General features: G+C 37.0%; 1 protein-coding gene across 1 annotated transcript; it reads left to right on the top strand.

Annotated features, from left to right (window-relative positions):
• Window positions 1-6,207: 6,207 nt before the first annotated feature.
• LOC128099772 (NKG2-A/NKG2-B type II integral membrane protein-like) lies at window positions 6,208-11,377 on the top strand. Its single transcript, XM_052721592.1, has 6 exons — window positions 6,208-6,394; window positions 6,703-6,804; window positions 7,711-7,761; window positions 8,245-8,414; window positions 10,230-10,330; window positions 11,260-11,377. The coding sequence occupies exons 1-6, from the start codon at window positions 6,208-6,210 to the stop codon at window positions 11,375-11,377; spliced, it is 729 nt and encodes a 242-aa protein (XP_052577552.1).
• Window positions 11,378-23,929: the final 12,552 nt, after the last annotated feature.

Raw genomic sequence — 23,929 nt, 5'->3', positions numbered from 1 at the left:
CTTTATCTACATTTTCCCTCAGGACGTTTTACTCCTCTTTCCTTCTGTATATCTTACTTTCACTGCTTCTCGTGTTTGGCTGGCTGGCAGTTGCCTGGCTTCATGCCCAAGGTATATCCGTCTCTTTCTCCCTCATTCTCTTCTCTTTTTGTTCCTCTGTTCTCTCTTTTTCTCCTTCTATTTATTCTCTCTGTCTGCCAGCCCCGCCTATCCTTTTTCCTTCCTTGCTATTGGCCATTCAGCTCTTTATTAGACCAGTCAGGTGTTTTAGACAGGCACAGTAACACAGCTTCACAGAGTTAAACAAATGCAACATAAAAGAACTACAACACATCTTCGCATCACTAAACAAATGTTCCAAACATAAACACATGTAACAGATCTTTAATATTCTATGACACTTCTCTGTTGAATATGATGCTAACATGGCTTGCCAAGTAGTTGGTTTATTGTGGATTGGTTGTACCAGGTTATAGTCTTCCTATATATAATTTGTTGGAAATTTTATCATAAAAATACTTGAAAGAGCTAGAGAGATGGCTCAGTGGTTAACAGCACTGACTGTTCTTCCAGAGAACCAAGGTTCAATTCCCAGCACCCACATGGTAGCTCATAACTGTCTGTAGTTCCTGTTCCAGGGGATCTGACAGCCTCACACAGACATACATATAAGCAAAACACCAATGCACCAATAATAACAAATAAATTAGCACATTGGTTAAAAAAAGAAAATACTTGAATTCATCAAGGCTTCATCCAGCACCTATTGATAATATTATCTTTTGCTTTTTATTCTTCATTTTGTTAATATAGTTCATAGTATTTAAAAAATTTAAAACTGGGTGATATTTGTATCAAAGAAATATATACCTCATGACCATCTTGATGTGCTGGTTTGCTGATGTTGAGATCATATACCTTGGGTGTGCATGTGGTGAGTCTTTTTCTAGTTGTGTGAGTAGATGTAATTATTTTGGTGTATTGGGGCTTCCATTGTGTCAAGTGCTGAGTCCCTAGCAGATAGCCTGATCCTGTTTATGGATCACTGAAGAGAGTCATTGGGTTCTTTTCCATTATCTACAGTAAGAGTCATTTTCTTTACAACTATCTTTGGGGTCATGGACAGTTGTGCCCTTTGGTGGATTCCTGGCTTCGAAGACTAGCTCTCAGATAATAGTCCAGAGAGGCAGGAGCTGCATCATAAGGACATTTCATGACCCATAATGGGACTACATTCAACAGGTCATATACTGAGTATGTCTTCTGGGTTCCTAGGTGTGCAGGGATGCTTCTAAGCTGCAGTTGTGAGGGGCTGAGCTGAGATTAACCTTTTTAATCTCTTCTCTGTCACTGTAGATAATACCTGTGGCTGGTTAATTCATAAAGGTAGAAGATTTTGTTTTACCTTATTTCCCCCTTGTGGTTCTGGTTGCTGGGAAGGTGTCATCAATTGTTTGTCTTCTGGTCTGAGCCACATGCTGTACCAGTTGGTGTATAGAAATGACTGATCTCATCATGAGAGCAGAAGCAAGAGATCAAAACAAGGATGCCACATTCACATTGTGATAGCTTGTTTTGAAGGAAACTTATGTCTCATGGGAACTACAATAACTCCATCATCAAAACAGAGCTCATGACACAATTGCCTTCCCAAGATTCCTCTATGTTTTTATACTGGCTGCAAGAGTTAGAACTCAGATGGAAAGTTATCCTGGCAGGCAGGAGCCAAGGAATACCATAAAGTTAATGTAAGTGTATACCTCTGCTCTAGAAAAAGGTTTCCTCAATGCAAATGTGACAATTCTGCTCCAGTGAGGAAGAGTTTCCGCAGAAAAAAAAAATGTTACAGCTTTGCTCTACTAGGGGAAAGTTTCCCCAGGCAAAGTGTTAAAGTTCTACTCTACTCTTGTGAAAGATGTTACCACTGGACTCCGCTCCAGTGAAAGTGTCACAGCTGGGCTCAGGTCCTGTAAAAGTGTCTTGCCACATACAAACCTCACTCAAGAGATTTATTGGGAAGGAAAAATCCAGGATGAGAAGCAGCAGCAAACTGACCAGAATATAGAGCTTATATAGGGTTCCTTGAGGGGTGGTGCAGAGCTTTACAGAGTGGCTTGGGATTGGTGTGTTTCTGTAGCCGAATTACGGGACAAACAGGGATTGGTGGGATTTTGTGCTTACTGGTATCAGGTATTGGTGGGATTTCAAGCCCTGGTCCTGGGGTCAAGTCAGGTCAAGTCAGGTCAGGGTGTTTTTTCCTTGGCCCTGGTCTTGGGTTCAAGTCAGGGTTAGAGTGTTTTCCCTTGGCCCTTTTTACCCTACACTGGCCACTATGTTCCAACACAAGTCATAGCAGACACAAACCTACTAGCAGGATCATTTAAACTCGAGTTTAGCCTCCAGGCTCTGCCAGTATTACAGGTATGTGCCTAATGCCTGGCCACTTAAGTATCTTTTTGTGGGGGTGAGGTCATTAAACCTGCTCTGGAGATGCATGTGGGCATGTCTAGCAAGTGATCCCTTTGGGTGTAAGATTGGTGTCAAGCAGAAGCTGAAATCTCAAAGCAGGTGGTTTTGGTAACTAGCAGTGCCTAGCAAGAGTTCTAGTGGGGCTAATAGGGGAATAAGGCCATTTTTGATTCTGGAACTAAGACAACATTCAACAAAACTGCCACCTAAATAAGAATCCTCTTTCAGAGGATCTGTCTGTGACATCAAGTTCCACAGGAAAGTTGCAAAGTCTTCTCTGAATCTCAAATCTCCTACAAATGCCCCTTTACCTGTGGATGGCTACAAAATTACTGTTGATATCAGGGGATATGAGTGGGAGACCTTCTTGAAACACCCCCCACAACCTGTTCATATCTCATAGGTAAGAATTTTAAATGCAGTCTATTTCCCTACATAGTTTGACTTGGATTTTGTTATTTAAAACAATATATTCCTATTAAAATATAAACAGGTATGATAGAAGATGAATGAATAAATAATGAATGGCTATTTATAATTCTAACCTATGGTAAATTGACACAGCTTAAAAATCAATAATGTAGCCAGGCTGTGGGGATGCACACCTTTAATCCCAGTACTTGGGAGGTAGAGACAGTCAGATCTCTGAGTTTGAGGCCAGTCTGGTCTACAGAGCAAATTCCAGGACAGCCAGAGCTACAGAGAGAAACCCTATCCCAAAAAAGGAAAAAAAAGAAAAAGAAAAAGAGTTCAATTCTTTTGTCAAGAGAATCCTAGGAATTATTATTTTTTAAATATGAAATAAAATATAGGGATGTTGGGGACATGGCTCAGAGATCAAGTACACTGGATGGTCTTCTAGAAGATCCAGGTTCAATTCCCAGAACTCACATGGTGGTACACAATCTTTGTAACTCCAGTCTAAGGAGATCCAATGTTCTTTTCTGACCACCAAGAACACTAGGCATGCCCACAGTACACAGACATATATGAAGTAAAAACACATGAAATGAAATAAATTAGGAATCGTAAGATAACAAACACATGAGTTTGAGAAGATGAGTGTGCAATGATGTTTTTCTGTGTCAGCCATAAGAAGACGAAAATTGGATCACTGCTCAGAAAAATTGGTAATAGATAGCATTGTATATATTGATAATATTCCTATAAATTTTAATTTTCCATCATGATATAATCAATATTTGAAATAAAACATGTTTCTCTGTGTGTGTACATATACATACACACACACACACACACACACACACACACACACACATAGAGAAAGAGTGTGTGTGTGTGTGTGTGTGTGTGTGTGTTATAATGTTGTGCAAACTTGGCATGAGTAGCCTAAGGGTGTAACTCTAGTAAAATTAGGAAGGAAGAGAGAGAGAGAGAGAGAGAGAGAGAGAGAGAGAGAGAGAGAGAGAGAGAGAGAGAGAGAGAGAGAGAAGAGAAGAGAAGGAAGGAGGAAGAGAAGGAAGGGAAAAGGGGAAAAACAGTATTCTAGTGTAATATCCAGGCTTACAAATCTAAATTTCTCCTTTTGGGGATAATTATTTCTGTAGAAGCCAATGAACTCCATGCACGGCCACTCTCCCTGCCTGACCTCTTTACCATGTATGTATGCAAACAGTTTTAGGGAAACAGCTGGAAAAGACCACACTACACAGAACGCTTAAAGGACCACTTTGTTCCTTTGACAGGAGCCCAAAGTGTCCTATGTTGTAAAGGTGTGTGATGACAAAAACTGATTTCAAAATCAGCCGAGTATGAGAATTTCCTGTTCAACCTTCAGTGACACATTGGTGAGAAATCTCCCTTTCCACTCTTGACTCACTCTCAGCCTCACGGTGCAGCCTGTTCAGTTCACTGTCACTGTTGTCCTAGATTTCTGTGACTGACTTTCACCTTTTGGTGCTCAGGTCCCACAGGCCTCCTGTGAACTCCACCCTCACTTCAGGAGACCTGGCTTTCTGGCAACAGAGAGAGCTTGTCACTGCTCCCTTGTCTCCACCAGCCCAGTCAGTTGAGGGGACACTGTAAATGCTACATTTGGAACAACTGAGGCCCAGTTCTGCTGCAGGGAATCAAACTGGAATGTGGATGCCTCTAAACAACCCAGAGAAATCCAAGCGCATGGGACACACTGGAGGATTGTCTCAAAGTTCTGTCCTTGTTGTCTGTGGAGAGTCACCCACTCGCGTTTGTGTTTCCTTATCAATATAATTAAACCTACAGCCTCCAGAGACCTGATGATGAAGTGTGGATTTTAAGTGTTCCAAAAATCTGTGGATCTGTGGATAGTAGCATATGGATTTATCCCAGATGTCACAGATTCTTAAAAGGACTCTCACTGGGTGGTGAAGAAAAATCATAGTAGAAATCAAGACTAAAATAGTAATTTAAATAGCTAACATTTATTGAGAGCTCTGCACGCCAGAGGTGAGTATTAATTGCCTTACGTATTTTTTTTCATATTTTAGATGAATGCACTGGGCTATTAGTAACTTTACAAAGGTCACATGTACATTTTAAAGCCAGAATTAATTCTAGATCTCATTGATTCCAGGACTAATTGATTGAATTATCAATTATGTTGAGTTATTACAATGGTATTGTATGTGACTAAAACGACATTGATTTTGATATCCTCAGACCCTTTGGGGGAAGTTTGAACCAACAGCATTCTAGTTTGAATCATTTTTATCATGTTATGGTTTCACATGTTAGATAATTATTTCTTTAAATAAAAGAGACATTAAAATCACTTTTGAAGTATTTCCAATTTCATTTATTTTATCCAAAATTTTTCTGACATAGCATTTTCTAGCATTTATAATATTTTCAAATTTTAGTCATTTCTCTGAACTCATTTACCCAAATAAAATAAATTTAGTAACATGCAATTTATTTTTGTAAATAAATTAGCTATTAAAAGTAATTGCTAGTTTTATGTGCATATATGTGTATCAACCTTCCTAGACTATCCATTTAGAGCACTCAGTTTTTACTTGTAATTGGATTTCAATTTATTATAAAAGTTCAGCAGATTGTTGTACATATAAGCACACATGTATACATAACAATGATAATTAAAGTGGAGGTCATGAATTCAACAGAGAGTGGAGTGAATGGTACAGGCTGGAGGGAAAGAGAGAGGGATGGAAATGATGTAAATATTGTACTCACATGTAAAATTCTCAAAACAATAAAAAATTTAAATTACAGAAATTAATGCAACATTTTTTTCTGTTACATTGCAGGGATCTTTGATGTAAGCATTAGACATTTCATGGTGTTAGTCCTATGAAAACTAAATTTAATTTGAAAAACATTTCTTTTGTTTGTAGGCATCCTTATTACTCACCAAGTTATTATGCTATCAAAAATATTTTATCAAAAGTGAATTATCTTTCAAAACATTTATTATTTACTTATTATTAGATTAAAAGTTTTAACTGCACCGGGCAGAGGTAGCGCACTCCTTTAATCCCGGCACTAGGGAGGCAGAGCCAGGAGGATCTCCATGAGTTCGAGGCCAGCCTGGTCTACAGAGCGAGATCCAGGACAGGCACCAAAACTACACAGAAAAACCCTGTCTCAGGGGAAAAAAAAAAATCAGCCGCAAAAATGAGCTCCGATGTTCCAAACTCCACCCACTTTGGCTGCATCAGAACCTTAACCTTTTTGTGAACAGCGCCGTAGTACAGGGCCTGGCATCATTCAGCTGCTGAGATGAGTAACGAAGGGGTCACCTATGCAGAACTGAATCTGGTGAAGGACTCAAGGAACCAGAAAAGGAAACCGAGGGACACTCGCAGCTCCATTTCAGTAATTGAGCAGGAAATCACCTATGCGGAATTTAGCTTTCAAAATGCTCCTCAAGAGCATCTCCCAATCTGCAGGGACTGCTGCTGCAAAGGTGAGACACTATAACTACTCTAGGATGCCAGGGGCATAAAAAGATGGGCGCAGAGGTGGCAATGGCCTCCTTGTGAGGACTGGAGATGCAACTTGACCCATGCTTTTATAATTTGTGAGCATGGATCTCACTCTGTTGCAAGAATTTATGGACCATTTTGTTGTGATGTTATTGCCTACAGACGATAACGGCACAGAGGACCTGGGGTCAGAGTTTGTCTGTTTGACTCGCTGTGTGTGTGTGGTTCTTCTGTGTGTGCAAACCTCGTAAACAACCACCCTTTTCATTCCTTACATTTCTTTCTGCAGGTTTTCCATCTCCCCTAGAAAAACTCATCACTGGGATCCTGGGCATCATCGCCTTTGCCTTAATGGTCGCTGTGGTTATAATTACTACAGTTGCCACACCACGTAAGCATGTTTTTTAAAGATTATATAAAACAAACAAACAAACAAACAAACGAAAAAACCAACTCTCCACTTTAGTGCCTTTCAAAACTTCTTAAGAATAGTCAGCCCAGGAGCATGCATGAGACTGAACGAGGCCCTGTGAATGTGGGTGACAGTTATGTGGCTAAATCTGTTTGGGGAGCCCCTGGCAGTGGGACCAGGGCTTATCCCAGGTGCATGAAATGGCTTTTTGGAACACTTTCCCTAGGGTGGGACACCTTGTTCAGCTTTGACACGGGGGAGGGGCATGGTCCTGCCTCAACTTAATATGCCAGACTTTGTTGACTCCCCAAGGGAGGCCTTACCCTCCCTGAGGAGTGGATAGGGGAAGGGATTGGGGAGGGGTTGGAGAAGAGAAGGGAGGGGAAACTGGGATTGGTATGTAAAATGAAAAACAAACTTTTTTTACATAAATAAATTAAAGAATATTTAGCTGAAAAGAAAAACAGAAAGAACATCAGCTTTTAATTTAAATTTTAAAGTATATATGTGGATTAAATGTGGAAGGATTATTATGATTTTTGTCAATATCATGAATATCAGAGCAATTGTGTAAAATGTTTACTTTTGATGTTATCAGTGGTTTCATAACTCAACATAGTTTAGAAACTTGGAAACTCTTAACTGAGATATGGAAACTGTTTTGAATGTGGTTATTTCATAGGTTACATGGTAACAGCTGTTGAAATTTGGGCTTTCATTAAAGTAGTTTTCTCCAAAGTTTTCACCATATTATTTATTTTTTACTATTTCAACTGTATTCCACTGTACCCCAATTAAAATAGTACATCAGCTTCAGACAAAGAAACTAAAATTGTTACAATATTTTGCATGTTTATTTTCATAAGAATTACTTTAACTCTCCAGATCCTGAAGCAAAGGCACAGATCAACTCCTCCCTGACTAGAACCCAGAAAGGTACACCTCGTTTGTCAAAGTTCTGATGTTCGTACACTTTATATTCTGTGTCTGACTAAAGCTATGCAGAGGTGATAGTAGATTTCTAGGGAAAAAATAATCTAGAAATGTGAGCACTACATGTTCATCAGTAAATATTAAGGATGATAGCTTTTGTGTCCTATAATAAGAAAACTCAAATAAAATAACCATATAAAATTTAATAATTGGCTTAATTTTTCTACTGGTGGAGTATGATAAGACAGAAATGAATAGAGCTTATGTTCAGTGACTCTGAAAAATGTGTAGGGTAAAGACTTGTTTATTTAGTTTAGATAGACGAATAAACACAGGGCCAAAGGGCAGACTCTTTTCTTTGTGAGCTTGAATGTACATTTTGTTTATATTTGTCAGCCTCTAGGCTGTGTAGATACATATTTTACATAAATGTTCAAACCTAATAAAACATATTAATTTTCATTATTAAATTCATGTTGCTTCTAGATAACAATCTTTCTTCATCACACCCTTGTGATCATTGTCCAAAAGAGTGGATATCATATTCCCGCAATTGTTATTACATTGGTGTGGAGAAAAAAACTTGGAATGACAGTTCAGTGTCCTGCACTTCCAAAAACTCTACTCTGCTTTACATAGATAGTGAAGAGGAGAAGGTAAGATCTGACATGTATCAGTCATTGCTTGACCTTTCTTTCTGTCAATGGGAAGCGTGTAGAATCCATTCATATTCTTATATATGCTTCATGTATTTACAACTCTGTATAATATTTCATTGTTTTATTTTACAATGTTTTATTTATATTTGTATACTGGTAGTGAATACTTATTTCCAGATTTATTTATTTATTTTGTGAAAGCCATTCTTGTACAAATGCATTTAGTCTGAAATTAACTTTGCCATTTAATTTTAACATACACAAAAATATCTATATATGTATGATAGTTAAAATTGATCAGAAAGTGACTAGGTGGAGGTAATTATAGTCAGGTAATGATAACTAGGCAGACATTTCCATTTCATTAATGTCCCTTCCCTATGCATATTCTCATCAGGTCTTCTTGCACAAAATCATTTTTCTGACTTTTGGTATAATTAGCCACACATGCCTTTGAATTTTATAAGACAGGGATCATACATATGTATACATGTTACATAGACATCCTGTAACTCAGTGGTTCTCAAACCACTCACTGTGAGTGAGAGTGGAATGGCCATCTCAACAGGGGTCACCTGGGACCATAGGAAATATCAGATATTTACATTATAATTCATAATAGTAACATTGTACTTATGAAGTTGACACAGAAATAATTTTATGGTTTTCACTCACCACAACATGAGGGACTGTGTTAAGGTTTTATAGCATTTGGAAGGTTAAGAACCACCACTATCACTCTTTCATGGTCTCAGAGCAAATCATTGATCCATTTTACTGCATTTATCTGCAGTTTGCTAATTTTAACCGCCCTGTTATGTAAGCATAACATTCTAAAACCCACTCTATCTGGTGGGCTTGAAGGAAGAAGTGAGTGTCATACCCTCAAAGACAGAGGCATTTACATGGCCATCTGTACTCACGGGACCCCCTACACCAGCTCCCACTCTGGTGTCCTTGAGCAAGTAGGAGAAGCACTTCCTATGAACAATCACCCCATCAGGTGCTTTCAGCCTCTCCCAGTGCTGCTGACCAGTCTCTCTTACATATGGAGGAGGGAGCTCACATAATCCACCTGTTGTTGCTTGGGTTCTGGGAGACAGCATATAAGGTCATTTCCTTCCATTGGACAAGGGACACAGGATGTCCTGCCATTCTGCAGTCCCTCATCTTCAGATTTCACGCCCTTTCAGCGTTTTATTTCAGGTTTTCAGAATTCATTGCTTGTGTCTTTTATTATTCTCCAGGTTTGCCCTTTTATTTATAACAGCAACCAAGAGAAGCATTAATGCTACATTCTCAGTAATCCATCCCTACAGTGATAAACAAGAGAGTAGAGGCTCAGCTACTTAATGATACTATGGTACCCAGAAAACAGAAATTTTGTCCACTACATCACTTCTTTCTTCAATAGCAAACTATAATCTTCCTTCTAAAACTGAACTGGAAGCAACAGCAGAAAAATTGATTGAGCACAGCACCCAGAGAATTTCATGCATAGTTTCTGGAATTTTGTTTAAATCTTTGTTATGTTTGTGTTGTTAGAATGAATATCAATTAAATTATATAAATCAATTGCCAAATTCTCAACTAATAGAAGAATAAAGCTTCTAACTATAAAGATGTAAAAGTTAATTAAAATACTAGATCAAAATTAAACAGATATGTGAGTGTTTTGACAATGTAAGAAGTGTTCTCAACTTTAATAAGTTGGTTTTTTATTGGACAATAAATGTACTATGACAGAATACATTTTGTTTCAAAAATAATAAGAACCTTCATACTGATGGAAATTCCTTGTTTCTCTGGTAGGCCTTTCTGCAATCTCTCTCACGGGTCTCTTGGACTGGAGTCTTTAGGAAGAGCAGAGATCAACTCTGGGTTTCGAAAAAAGACTCAACCTTCAAACCAAAGTAAGTTTTCATGAGTGATGCAATAGACAAGAAAAAAAATACAAAGAATCCCTCAGAAGAATGATGTCAGTAAATGAAGTTGAATTATGAGCAGGCAGAATGATGCTGACCTTTGTCACCTGCTCATGTGAATCTGAAGAATGGGCTACTTGGCTTTTGTAATAATAAGTCCTTACTTTGCCAACTTGCATGAGATCCTTCTTTTGATTTGTTAAATGAAGACCACGTGGGAATAGGAAGAAGCAAAATGCTAGAGAGGTCCCCAGAAATCCACAAAGATACCTCCACAATAGACTGCTGACAATGGTCGAGAGACAGCCTGAACTGACCTACTCTGGTGATAGGATGGCCAAACACCCTAACTGTTGTGCTAGAAATCTCATCCAATGACTGAGGGAAGCAGATGCACGGCCAGACCCCAGGTGGAACTCCAGGAGTTGAATTGTCGAGAAAGAGGAGGGATTGTATGAACAAGAATTGTTGACACCAAGGTTGGAAAAGGAAGCACAGGGACAAATAGTCAAACTAATGGGAACACAGGAACTATGAACCAATAGCTGAGGATAAGTGAGACAGTTGATTGGCTTGAACTGTTTGAGAGGCCCCCAGGCAGTGGGACCTGGACCTGGCCTTAGTGCATGAGCTGGCTGTTTGGAACCTGGGGCTTATGCAGGGACACTTTGCTCAGCCTGGGAGGAGGGGACTGGACCTGCCTGGACTGAACCTAGGAGGTTGAGCTGAATCCCCAGGGGAGTCTTTGCCCTGGAGGAGATGGGAATGGGGGGTAGGTTGCGGGAGACAGGGGAATCCGTGGATGATATGCAAAATTAAATTATAAAATAAAATAAAAAACTTAAAAAAAGAGATGAACTCATTTAGTTGATTATCTACATAAAGTATATCTGAATTTTGTATTTCCACCAACCCAGGATGAAAGAGTTTTCCTCCATGGAAGGTAGCTGTGTCATGCTGTCAGCTTCTGGCCTCACAACAGATGACTGTACAGCTTTACATACATATCTTTGTGAGCGTAATTTCAACAACTAAAACACCTGCACTTGGAGTCTGCCAGGTAATGTTACGTTTCATAACCTGAAAATAGATTTATGGTTGTGTTCATCTTAAAGTGAATTTTATTACTTGCTCTAATAATAATTTTTTCAGAAACAATCATTGAAGTATAATAAACACACAAAAGTACAAATATTGCTTTTGTATCTGAATCTTTTTGCTCAGATACTCTTTATAATATTAAATTTTATAACAGATTACATATATCCTAGGAGAGTTTGTGCAGAAGCACTGTTGCATTTCAAATTTACCGTTCCATGTGCTGTCACAGGACTTTGTAGAATTGCTTTGCTGGAAGCTGCAGGTTATAAATTCAGTTCTTTTTTTAGTACATTTAGGATACTCATTTATTAACTACTTTCCATATATATGTGCATACCCTTCTTCCTTCCTTCTCAGCTCCCCTTCCTGTTCACTTCTCCTCTGTTTCTATTCAGAAAAGGCAAGTCTCCCTGGGATATCAACCAAACATGGCATATCAAGTTGAAATAAAATGAGGCACCTTCCCTCATATTAAGGATGAATGAGGCAACCAGTATGAGGAAAAAGGCCTCAAAAGTAGGCAAAATTATCAGAGTCCCACAAAAAGACCAAGCTACACAATTGTAACATATATGCACAGTATCTAGGTCAGTCCCATGCAGGCTCCCTGACTGTCAGTTCAGGCTCAGTGATCCCTTGAATCCAGGTTAGTTGATTCTATTGTTTTTCTTTTGGTGTCCTTGACCCTTTTGGCTCCTACAATCCTTTCTACCCTTCTCCAGAATGATTCACCAAGTTCCGACTAATGTTTGGCTGTGATGGAGGCTCTCTGATGGTGATTATGTCAGGCTCCTATCTATGAGTATAGCAGAATGTTATTAAGAATCATTTCATTGACTTTTTTGCCAGTCATGTTTGGTTCTATTTTAGTTATCCTGGTTGGTTTTTTTTTTTTGTTGTTGTTGTTGTTGTTTTTCCATATGAAGTTGAGTATTGTTCTTTCAAGGTCTGCAAAGAATTGTTCTGGAATTTTGATGGGGATTGCATTGAATCTGTAGATTGCTTTTGGTAAAATGGTCATTTTTACTATGTTAGTCCTACTGATACAAGAGCATGGGAGATCTTTCCATCTTCTGATATCTTCTTCAAAGACTTGAAATTCTTGTCATACAGGTCTTTCAACTGCTAGGTTAGATTTACCCCCAAGGTATTTTATATTATTTAAAGCTGTTGTGAATGGTGTTGTTTCCTTGATTTCTTTCACAGCCCATCTGTCTTTGGTATCTAGGAGGGCTACTGATTTGTATAGTTAATCTTGTATTGAACCACATCACTGAAGGTGTTTATCACCTGTAGGAGTTCTCTTGTTACTGATTTTAGCAGAATTGCTTTGAGTTTCTCTCTATTTAATTTGCTGTTGGATATCAGCTTGCTGAAAATTGCCTTTATTGTATTTACATATGTCCCATGTATCCCTGATCTCAACAAGGTTTTTATCATGGAGTGTTGGATTTTGTCAAAAAATTTTTTGTCATCTAATGACATGATCATGTGAAGTTTTTTTTCTTTCAGTTTGTTTATATAGTGTATTATTACATTGTCAGATTTTTATATGTTGAACATCTCTGCATCTCTGGGATTAAACCTGCTTGATCCTGGTGGATGATCTTTTTGATGTGTTCCTGGATTCAGTTTGCATGTATTTTATTGAGTATTGCTGCTTCCATGTTCATGAGGGAAATTGGTTTGTAATTCTCTTTCTTTGTTGAGTCTTTTTGTGCTTTGGATATCAGGATGACTATGACCTCATAAAATGAATTTGGAAATGTTTCTGAAATTATTTCTTAATATAGTTTCAATATCCTAGGTCTGTAAACCTTATAGTGAAAATTTTTAAATACAGACATAAAATATTTACACCTTCTTAATAGTTTTTCAGGGGCTTTTAATCAGTTTCATGTGTCTTTTGTTTCTTCCTTTTGTTTTTAAATTCTCTTTCACATTTATATATATCATGTGTGTGTTTGTGTGTGTGTGTGTGTGTGTGTGTGTGTGTGTGCATGCACACACATGTGTGTGGGCACACATGCCCATGCCATTGCACATGTACAGAAGTCAGAGGAGGGAGAGTTTACACGAGTTGGTTCTCTCTTTCTACCATGTCGGAGTTGGGATTCAAACTCAGGTCAAAATATTTGGTGGCAAACACGTTTACCTGCTGAACCATCCCACAAACCTTTGTTTTGTTTTGGAGACAATGTATCCCTCTGTAGCACAGACTGACATCAAACTGTCACCAATCATTCTGTAGGTTGAGAGCAGATTTTACAGGTGTGTGTCACCAAGCTTGGCCTTCTGTCTCTTCAGTGAAAAAACTTTGGTCCTTATTGACAGTTTTTGTTGCAATTTTGTTCTTGGTTATGATTTTATACAGTTTATTGTTGTCTACTTTCTGTTTCATTTGTTAAGAATTTCATCTTCTTTTGCTTTTCTGATTGTGTTTTTTTTATGGATTCATGTTCATATTAAAATCTCTCTTCTGTAATATTGCCTTTGAAGAAATTAATTTTTTTGTAAGACAAATTTTGATATATATTTTATAATTCATAATGGTGAAAAGCCATTATAATAATCTCTTTGTCCCATCATTATTTACAAATAAGCTTCAAATTTAGAAACTACCTACTTCAAAATTTTGATCATTTACTGATTTTTTTCAATAAAGTGAAAGGAATTTTCAATGATGTTGTCACATGGCTGTGGATATGGCTTGTGTGACAGAAGAACTTATTTTATGTTATATTACTTTTTAAATTAATTTTAACTTAAATAGCTTCAGTTTGAATGAAAGCATGTAGTGGCTACAATGGCTACTGTGTAGAGAGCTCAGCTGTAAATACTTTCTAATTATACACTTGGAAATATTAGTATAGATCTGAGGAAATTTTCCACGTGGATCTAAGAACCTAAGCCTTCTGGGCTCACAGAGGTGAGTATGTGAGTAAATTCCCGTGTTTACTATCCAGGTTAACTATTTCCATAACCTCACAGATTATTATATTTGCCGAGGTATGGTGCAGAAGTATCTAGGTCCTATTCTATTTGGGATTAAACTCCTGTCTTCCAAGTCTAGGTTTTATTAATTATTCATTTAATTTTATGTACACAGTAGGTAATGAAATATTATTAATGGCTGGCATGGTAATTTTGTCATTATTAAATACTCTTCTTCATCTCCAATAATAGTTATTGTCATCTTATGATAGTACACTATTTTTTATCATTTTTTACGTTCATCTTTTCTTTTACTTATGATGAGAGTTTCTTATTAATATAAGAAAATTGAAATATAAACCCATATTAATTTAACCTGAATACCATTTAGTATATATTTAATGTGTTATTAGATTACTATATTTATCATTTGCATGCATATATAATTAATTCTAAATTTCATTTAATTTTGAACACTTCCATCTCATGAATTCTACTTTTTCTGTTTCTTTGTCTTTTCACAATATTTTCATTGATCATGTGCCATTACATGAATTTGCTAATTTTGCTAAAATTTATTAATTTAGCTTTAAATATTCCTTAATTTATGTGTCATATTTTTCAGTATAATTCTTTACTCATTAAAATCTAATAGATTAGGAATTTTGCTCTTTTTCAAACAATCAAAAGTTCCAACAACCTTCTACTTTTACTGTTTATTCTACATTTTCTTTCTGAAATGCTATGATATACTTCCTGATGCTAACAAAATTTTAAATTCGATATTTTGCCATCAATATTACATCCCTTTACTATCTATTTAAGGACATTCAATAATCCCTTCTACTCTTCCCTTTTGTATTTCCAAGACTGTCACTCACAGGAAGAAGACTTTATCTTTAGAAGAACTTCAAATGTTTCGATTAGTCATAGTCAAGTGGTGACTGTATTTTTGCTAGTTCCTGAAAAATGAACTAATTTTGCCATCATAGTAAAACATACATTTAAGTCTTTGTTACTTTCAAAGTATTCCTCTAATAAGAGCCAAAGGAGAGTTATTTTAACAGGACTGCTGTGGGATGTTCTGTGTGGCAAATGTGTTGCTTTGATTGGTCAATAAATAAAACACTGATTGGCCATTGGCTAGGCAGGAAGTATAGGCGGGACAAGGAGGAGAATAAAGCTGGGAAGTGGAAGGCTGAGTCAGAAACACTGCCAGCCGCCACGATGACAAACAGAATGTGAAGATGCCAGTAAGCCACGAGCCACGTGGCAAGGTATAGATTTATAGAAATGGATTAATTTAAACTGTAAGAACAGTTAGCAAGAAGCCTGCCACGGCCATACAGTTTGTAACCAATAAAAGTCTCTGTGTTTACTTGGTCGGATCTGAACGACTGTGGGACTGGCAGGTGAGAGAGATTTGTCCTGACTGTGGGCCAGGCAGGAAAACTCAAGCTACACAGGACTATCCTGAGAGACAGACAATTTGAAAAAAATGCAACTATCATTTTAATATAATTTAAAAAATAATTTTCCATATATTTAAAAAGATAAAATCTAACTATTCTTGCTATATTAAATCATTTGCTTGGTTTTTATATTTTTGTTATATCATTGTCTGAACATAGATTTCATAGAGTTACATGTCAGAAAAGTGAAAGCCCATATCATTGTATATAATAAAAATATGCTCTCTATAATATATGTATATATATATATATATGATTATATAATTTAAAACTTCAAGTCAATATCTGTACTAATAATAGATATAACTATATGACACAAGGAAAAGGAACATTGATGAATATGGCATAGTTTACATTATTTGACAGTTTTAAATCTTAAGTGTACTAATATGTAAGAGAAATTAATTGAGCATGTATAGAGAAACATATATGGAACACATAAAATAAGATTCCGTTTATAAAAATAAAGTATAATTAATAGAAATTTAGTCAGGCAGTGGTGGCGCATGCCTTTAATCCCAGCAATCGGGAGGCAGAGGCAGGTGGATCTCTGTGAGTTCGAGGCCAGCCTGGGCTACCAAGTCCCAGGAAAGGCGCAAAGCTACACAGAGAAACCCTGTCTCAAAAAACAAAAAAAAGAGCCGGGCGGTGGTGGCGCACGCCTTTAATCCCAGCACTCGGGAGGCAGAGCCAGGCGGATCTCTGTGAGTTCGAGGCCAGCCTGGGCTACCAAGTGAGTTCCAGGAGAGGCGCAAAGCTACACAGAGAAACCCTGTCTCGAAAAAACCAAAAAAACAAAAAAAAAAACAAAACAAAAAAAAAAAAAAAAAAAAACCAAAAAAAAAAAAATAGAAATTTTGATCGATTCATTGTAGGAAGCATGTAGATCCTTGTGCTCACTAGGAGAACTAGGAATGTTAAACACAAAAAGTGTTCTCTTCAAAGTGATAACCTGCTTTCCATCCAGAAGGCTGGGATCAGAGGTGGGTAACAGCCTGGTGACTTTCTCAGTGTCTGTGTGGCTGAAGCTACACTGGATCCTCCTTGATTTTTATCTTGAGCCTGTTTTCTTAGTTAATCTATAGAACCTATTTTTATTGAAAGATGTCACTTGTACTTTACAAAGAGTTTAAATATAGTCATGTCTCTTTTTTAATTGAAAATAGATTCTTCTCTTATATAGTCCATCCTAGCCATAGTTTCCCTTCCCTCTACTTCTCTTAGCTCTGTCCCCAACCTCCTTTCTCCCACAGATCTACTCCTATTTCTCTTCAGTAAAGAGCAGACATCCAAGAGACAACAGAAAAACAGGACAAAAAAATATGCAATTAATTCAGAAGCTCTCATATCAAGGTTGGACCAGACAACCCAGTAGGAAGATGTCTTAAGATTTGTTGTGCACATGGGATTGAGTTAATTATCATCAGGAAGTATTTTTTTAAAGCTGTGTTGTAATTGAATATGCCTAAGACTACTCAAGATCAAACTCTAGAAGTTTGAACCAACTCTGGCTACTGAGTCATGTTGAGTCATGTTGAGCTGAATTTCCTTCTTGTTTCCCTAGACCATTAACCTGCAGGCTGTGGTGATTGCAGAGAACTCCACAATTAGTTACTCAATGAATGACAATGACATTCTTAGGAATGTGTCATTTCACGTTCTCATGTTTGTGTAAACAAGCCATAGAAAATAGACAAACTGTAGCAGCTTCACTGTCTTCAGCTAAGTAATATCATGGGACGGTAGTTATACATGATTCATCATTAACTGGAGTATCTTCATTGCTGTTGGTTTGTTTTGCTGGAAATCCTCCCACACACTGGGCAAGTGCTCTGCCACTGAGACACAGCCTAAGCCACAGAATATGTTTATGTGGTCAATGACTACACAGGTTACAATAAGCTTTATTTTTGTGGACTTTAGAAAATAAAAACTTAGATTTGTTTGAGCTCAGTCTTCCAGAGGTTTCATGGCCATAAACACCCCTGAAGTGACAGATAACAGACTCCCCTTTGCTTGATATTGATAATGTCTATTTCATGGGTGAGTCTAATGTCAACTAACATTTTCAAGCATAAAATACCTCTTTAAAATTTTAAAGACTTCTCAGAACTATTGAGCTATTCAAAATAAAGAATAGCATCTCATTTAAAGACTAATGGTAGTAACTAAATAAAAGCACTATAGTGAAATAATCACTATATATGACAAAAATACTATTCTGTACCCATGAAATATCCAGTCGTTGAAAATTATCATATATCAAAATTATCATTAAAACCTGAATCATCATTTATAAAATAAAAATAAATACACCTATTCTCATCATTAGGCTAAGTAATATTCTAGACATTCTAATTAAGACATTTATGTGGTCTTGCTTCAGATTAGTGTATTTTTACTTATGAGCATTTTTCTATTACTGAAAATTGTATGCCAGACAAGGTCTTTATTCTAGATCAATGCTTCAGATGTTTGTTTTGGGGACAGGTCTTAGTTTTATTTCTAAAACTATGAAATTCCTAAAACTATATGAAATTCTATAGACCAGGCTGTCATTGAGTTTAAGACACCTCTGCCTCACCTTCCCAAGCAGCTTGGATTATAGCTCTAAGTCACTTAACCAGGTGTCCTGATTACTTTTTCATTGTAAACTTGACAGAATCTGGGGAGAGGGAGTCTCAGTTGAGGATTTGTCTTGATCAAATTAGGCTTGTGATCACTACTGTGAGAGGTTGTAAGGAGTGATGGCTCATGTGGGCAGCCCAGCCACTTGTCTATGGCACCATTCCTTGTCACATAGTGTTGGACTGTATAAGAAAGCTGGAGATGGAAGCAGTAAGCAGTGTTCCTCCCTGTTTTCTGCCTCAGTTCCTGCCCTGGCTTCCTTTAGTGATTGATGTGACCTGGAAGTATATGCTGAAACAAATCCTTTCCTAACTTACTTAGTTGCTTTTGGTCAAATGTTTTATCACAACAACAGAAAAGCCAACCAGAATGCTAGACTTTCACTCCTTTCTTTAATTTTTACCAATCTATTGTGTTTCATGGTCCCAAGTATGAATTTTTGTTGAACCCAGACATCTGTTGAAACTTATTTTTATAGTGAGCTACAGTTCAAACGTCTGTGGATATTTGAACTAGATTTTTGCATCTAGCTACAAGATAAGGAGTGTTCACTCCACATCTCACTCAATTAGATGCATCTAAGCTTCCCATATTACATAAGCTTATGAAAAATGTATGATATTAACCTCTAAAGTACATTTACCTAAAGCATAATTCCTGATGCCTCCTGCCACAGAGATGAAGAGATTACTATGAACTGAATCAAGCCAAGGAACCCAAGGATAAGTACAGAAAATGAAGGGCAGTTGCAGCTACAATCCAGTGACTGCACAGGAAGTAGCCTGTCTGGAATTGCGTCCTCAAAGTGCTCCACAGCACCTTGAAGGAAATGACAATAATATCCATGGCTCAAATAAAATATGCATTTATCTTTCTGTGTGAGGATATGCACTTGAATGGTGAGCTGAAGTTCAGACTCATTCACGTGTGATAATCCAGCCTTAAAATTGGGTATAGTAAATATAAATGTATATATACATATACTGATATGCTGCTAAATTATCTAGCTTTTTACAAAGCACTCATGGAGTAACACATTTATTTAAAATGCAAATGTCTATTCCAAGAAGAAAATAAAATATGTGGATGTGGCATTTTGGTCCAAGTTTATCTTTTCTATTCCACGTGCATGTAACACCCTGTGGAGCTGTCTCCCTCCATCTTTCTCATTGTTTCCATTTCCCCTGCAGATTTCCTGTTCTCTTCAGATGAACTTGTGGCTGGAATCCAAAGAATCATCTATTCTCTCTAAACGTTCTACTAGGTGGTAACAAACACAGTTATTACTTGTAAGAATGTTTTTGGATAATTATAGAGGATGTTTTCATTATAACAGATGAAAGTCTCTGTATATATTTCTCTGTACATAGTCATCAGAGGACACATTTAAGATATTTTTGTATTTATGTAATTTTAAAATTTGTCAAATGTTTATTCTGAATTTATTAAAAGTACAATATAAATATTGCAAAGTGATTTTTATGTCTATGTGTTATTTTGTAACTCAAAGACATGCTTCTTAAAACCCTTATAAAGATGGTAATTAATAATTATAAGTGGTTACATTAACTATTGCAAAGTTTGATCAGTTTTGAACTTTTAGAAATATTTAGATATTCATAATAATTTCTCCCCAAAGGTTCATTTCTGTAATAATTTTTCCACATAAATTAATTTTATTATATATTCTTATATTTTAATATAAAAAGATTTCAAATGAAGAAATTAAAATTCAGATTTGTAGAAATATTAATTATTTCACACACCCTCTACTTTTTCCAGCTATTGTAATTAAGAACAGAACATTGCCCCTTCAATTAATCTCAGCAAAGTACACAATTATTTCCAAAGTTATTACAATATTTGCACAGGTGTTATTTTGTCTTGATCTCAGCCTACTTAAAATTGATCATGACATTTAGGGATAATAAACAATATGAATTAGTCGATGAATCTTCACAAGTAAAGACTTTAGGAAAACATTTATTCTTATACAACATAAAAGGAAATGTTTAAAGTCAGTATGTCCCTTGGTATAGGTTGCCTCAAATTTGGTACTGCTTCTACATGACAGGACTTAAATAATTGTTCTGTTTCAAAAGAGTGATTTTTGTGCTGCTGTGGTTTTTGGGGACATATGTAGAGTAAGTTTTTCTTTGTTTTCATTATATGGATACAGATTTAGGAATGTGTGTCTGACATTTTTCTGTGCATGTGTGTATTAGTGTACGTGCTGTTTTATATGTAACAGCCTATGAACACACATGACTGCAATTTGTACATGGCTGTGTATCGTTTTGTAAACTCAAAGTCATTAAATATAAATTCTGTTACTGGGAGATAATTTCTAATCTTTGTTATGCCATTGCAATACAAAGGAGTGGTTAACATCTTACAATAGTTGTTGCCACACTAGTGTAGAAAGAAAAATTTGAATTGACAGTTTGATTTCTTGCCTCCATAAGAACTCTGCTTTATAGACTTGGGGAGCAGATTAATGGCTAACATACTTGATGTGCATGGCTGCGGACCAGCGTTTGGATCTCCAGCAACCATATACATTCTTGACAGGTGTGGTCACAGCAGGTAATCTCAGAGTGTGGGAGGCAGACATCAGATATTATTAGAGTAGGCTGGGCAACTAGAGCAGCCATGTCAGTGGGTTCTGGGGTCAGCCAGAGAACCTGCCTCAATGTAGAAGATGTATAGCAATCGATTTTCTCACCTGTGTGACATAAACAATTTGTGGGCATAGGAGTCCTTTACTCATGATCTGAAAATAGTCAAATATACCTCAGCAATATAAAATATAAATAAAATACTATGAAGTCAAAAAAGGAAATATATATTCACAGACTTGTAAATAAGAAAAGAAACACATGTACAAGAATATGGAAAAGTTTTAGTACTATAATATTGACAGATAGGAAATTAAGATTCTTCTCAATGGCAGATAAAACCTTCAAATAGGATCATAATAAAGGCCATAAAACAAACCTTAAAATATTGAGATAATTCTTCTGTCACATAGGTGAGAATTTTTGATTTAGTTTATTTGCTACATAGTTATATTTGAATTTGTGCCATTTAAAACTAAATATTCCAAACTCTGTCCCAGTTGTCAGCCAGCAGGCAGGGCACCTGGGGAAGCCCCACCCCCACCCCCCACTAGACCCTGCAATCTACATGCCCTGCCCCCATATCCATTCATCTGAGAACCCAGCCACTTCCTGAGGCATGGAAACCAAACAGCCAGCTCTCACTGGAACAAGAGTAACCTCCTGAGACAGGGAATCTACCATCCCTCATTAGACCAAGAGTGCCTTTCTGAGATGTAGAATCTGCCACCTCTCATTGGACCAAGAGAGGCTTCCTGAAACACAGAATCTGTCAGCTCTGACTGGACCAAGAGCCCTGATAAGACCAAGAGCAGCTCCGTGAGTCACAGAATCAACAAGCTTGGGTTGACCCAAGAGCAGCTCCCTGAGACACAGACACACCAAGCACAGAGTGGACCAATAGCAACTCGCTCAGACACAGGCACCTCTTATACCTATTAGAGAATGAGATGGGCAGACGTCAAGGCAAAATTACATACAACAACATAAAGAGCAATACAGCATCACCAGAACCTAGGCCTCCTCCAACAGTAAGACCTGAACATCACAATGTAGAAAAAGCAGAAGAAAGCAAACTTAAGAATAGCATCATGAAGATGCTAGAGGCCTTTCAAGAAAAAATGAAATTGAGGAAAAGACAAACTAAAAGTTGGAAGAAATCAATAAATCCCTTCAAGAAAGGCAAAAATCCATGAAAAAGCAATTAAACATGTGAGGGAAACAGTTCAAGACCTGAAAAGGGAAACAGAAACAATGAAGAAGACACAAACAGATGGAATGCTGGTAATAGAAAAATCTGAGTAAATGAACAGGAAAAACAGATGCAAGCATAACCAAGAGAATACAAGAGATGGAAGAGGGAATCTCTGGTGTAGAGGATACAATAGAGGAAATAGATTCATCAATCAAAGAAAAGACCAAAGCCAAAAAAGTCATAACACAAAACATCCAGGAAATCTGCGACACCATGAAAAGGCCAAATCTAAGAATAATAGGGATAGAAAAAGGAGAAGAAGCTGGGCGGTGGTGGTACACACCTTTAATCCCAGCACTTGGGAGGCAGAGGCAGGCGGATCTTTGTGAGTTCGAGGCCAGCCTGGTCTAAGAGCGAGATCCAGAAAAGGCGCAAAACTACACAGTGAAACCCTGTCTCCAAAAAACCAAAAAAAAAAAAAAAGTAAAAGAAAAAAAAGAAAAAGGAGAATACCAACTGAAAGGCACAGAAAATATATTCAACAAGATCATAGAAGAAAACTTTCCCAACTTAAAGAAGGAAATACCTATGAAGATACAAGAACCCTATAGAATACCAAACAGACTAGATCCCCCCAAAAATTCCCCTTGCCACATAAAAATTAAACAACTAAACATACAGAATGAAGAAAGAACATTAAGAGCAGCAAAGGAAAAAGGCCAGGTGACTTAAAAAGGCAGACCCATCAGAATAACACCTGATTTCTCAATGGAGACTTTGAAAGCCAGAAGGACCTAGATAAATATAATGCAGACTCTAAGACACCATGGATGTCAGCCTAGACTAACATAGCCAGCAAAACTTTCAATCACCATAGAGGAAGTGAACAAGACATTCCAAGACAAAACCAGATTTAAACAATACCTATCCACAAATCCAGCCCTACAGAAAGCACTAGAATGAAAATTCCAACCTAAGAAAGTCAGATATACCCAGAAAAACACAGGCAATAGATAACCCCATACCAGTAAATCCCAAAGGAGAGAAATACGCACATACTACCACCAAAAGATAACAGGAGATAACAATCACTGGTCATTAATATCCCTTAATATCGATGGACTTAATTCACAGGCTGACAGAATGGATGCAAATACAGGACCCATCTTTCTGCTGCATATAAGAAACACACCTCAGTTTCAAAGATAGACACTATTTCAGAATAAAAGGCTGAGAAAACTCTTACCAATCAAATGGTCCTAAGAAGCAAGCTGGTTTAGCTATCCTAATATCCAACAAAATAGACTTCAAACTAAAATCAATCAAAAGAGATCAAGAAGGACATTACATACTCATCACAGGAAAGATCCACCAAGATGAAATTTCAATTCTGAATATTTATGCCCCAAACAAAAGGGCACCCACATATGTAAAAGAAAGATTACTAAAGCTTAAATCACACATAAAACCCCACACATTAATAGTGGGAGACTTCAACACCCCACTCCCACCACTGGACAGATCTGTCAAATTGAAACTTAATGGAGAAATAAGGGGCTTAACTGATGTTATGACTCAAATGGACTTAATAGATATCTACAGAACATTCCATCCTAACAAAAGAGAATATACCTTCTTC

This window comes from Peromyscus californicus, unplaced genomic scaffold (assembly GCF_007827085.1).
Source record: "Peromyscus californicus insignis strain IS unplaced genomic scaffold, ASM782708v3 Scaffold_6__1_contigs__length_162567912, whole genome shotgun sequence".
NCBI lineage: Eukaryota > Metazoa > Chordata > Mammalia > Rodentia > Cricetidae > Peromyscus > Peromyscus californicus.
The sequence above is the reverse complement of the archived record's forward strand: the minus strand, read 5'-3'. Positions and strand labels throughout refer to the sequence as shown.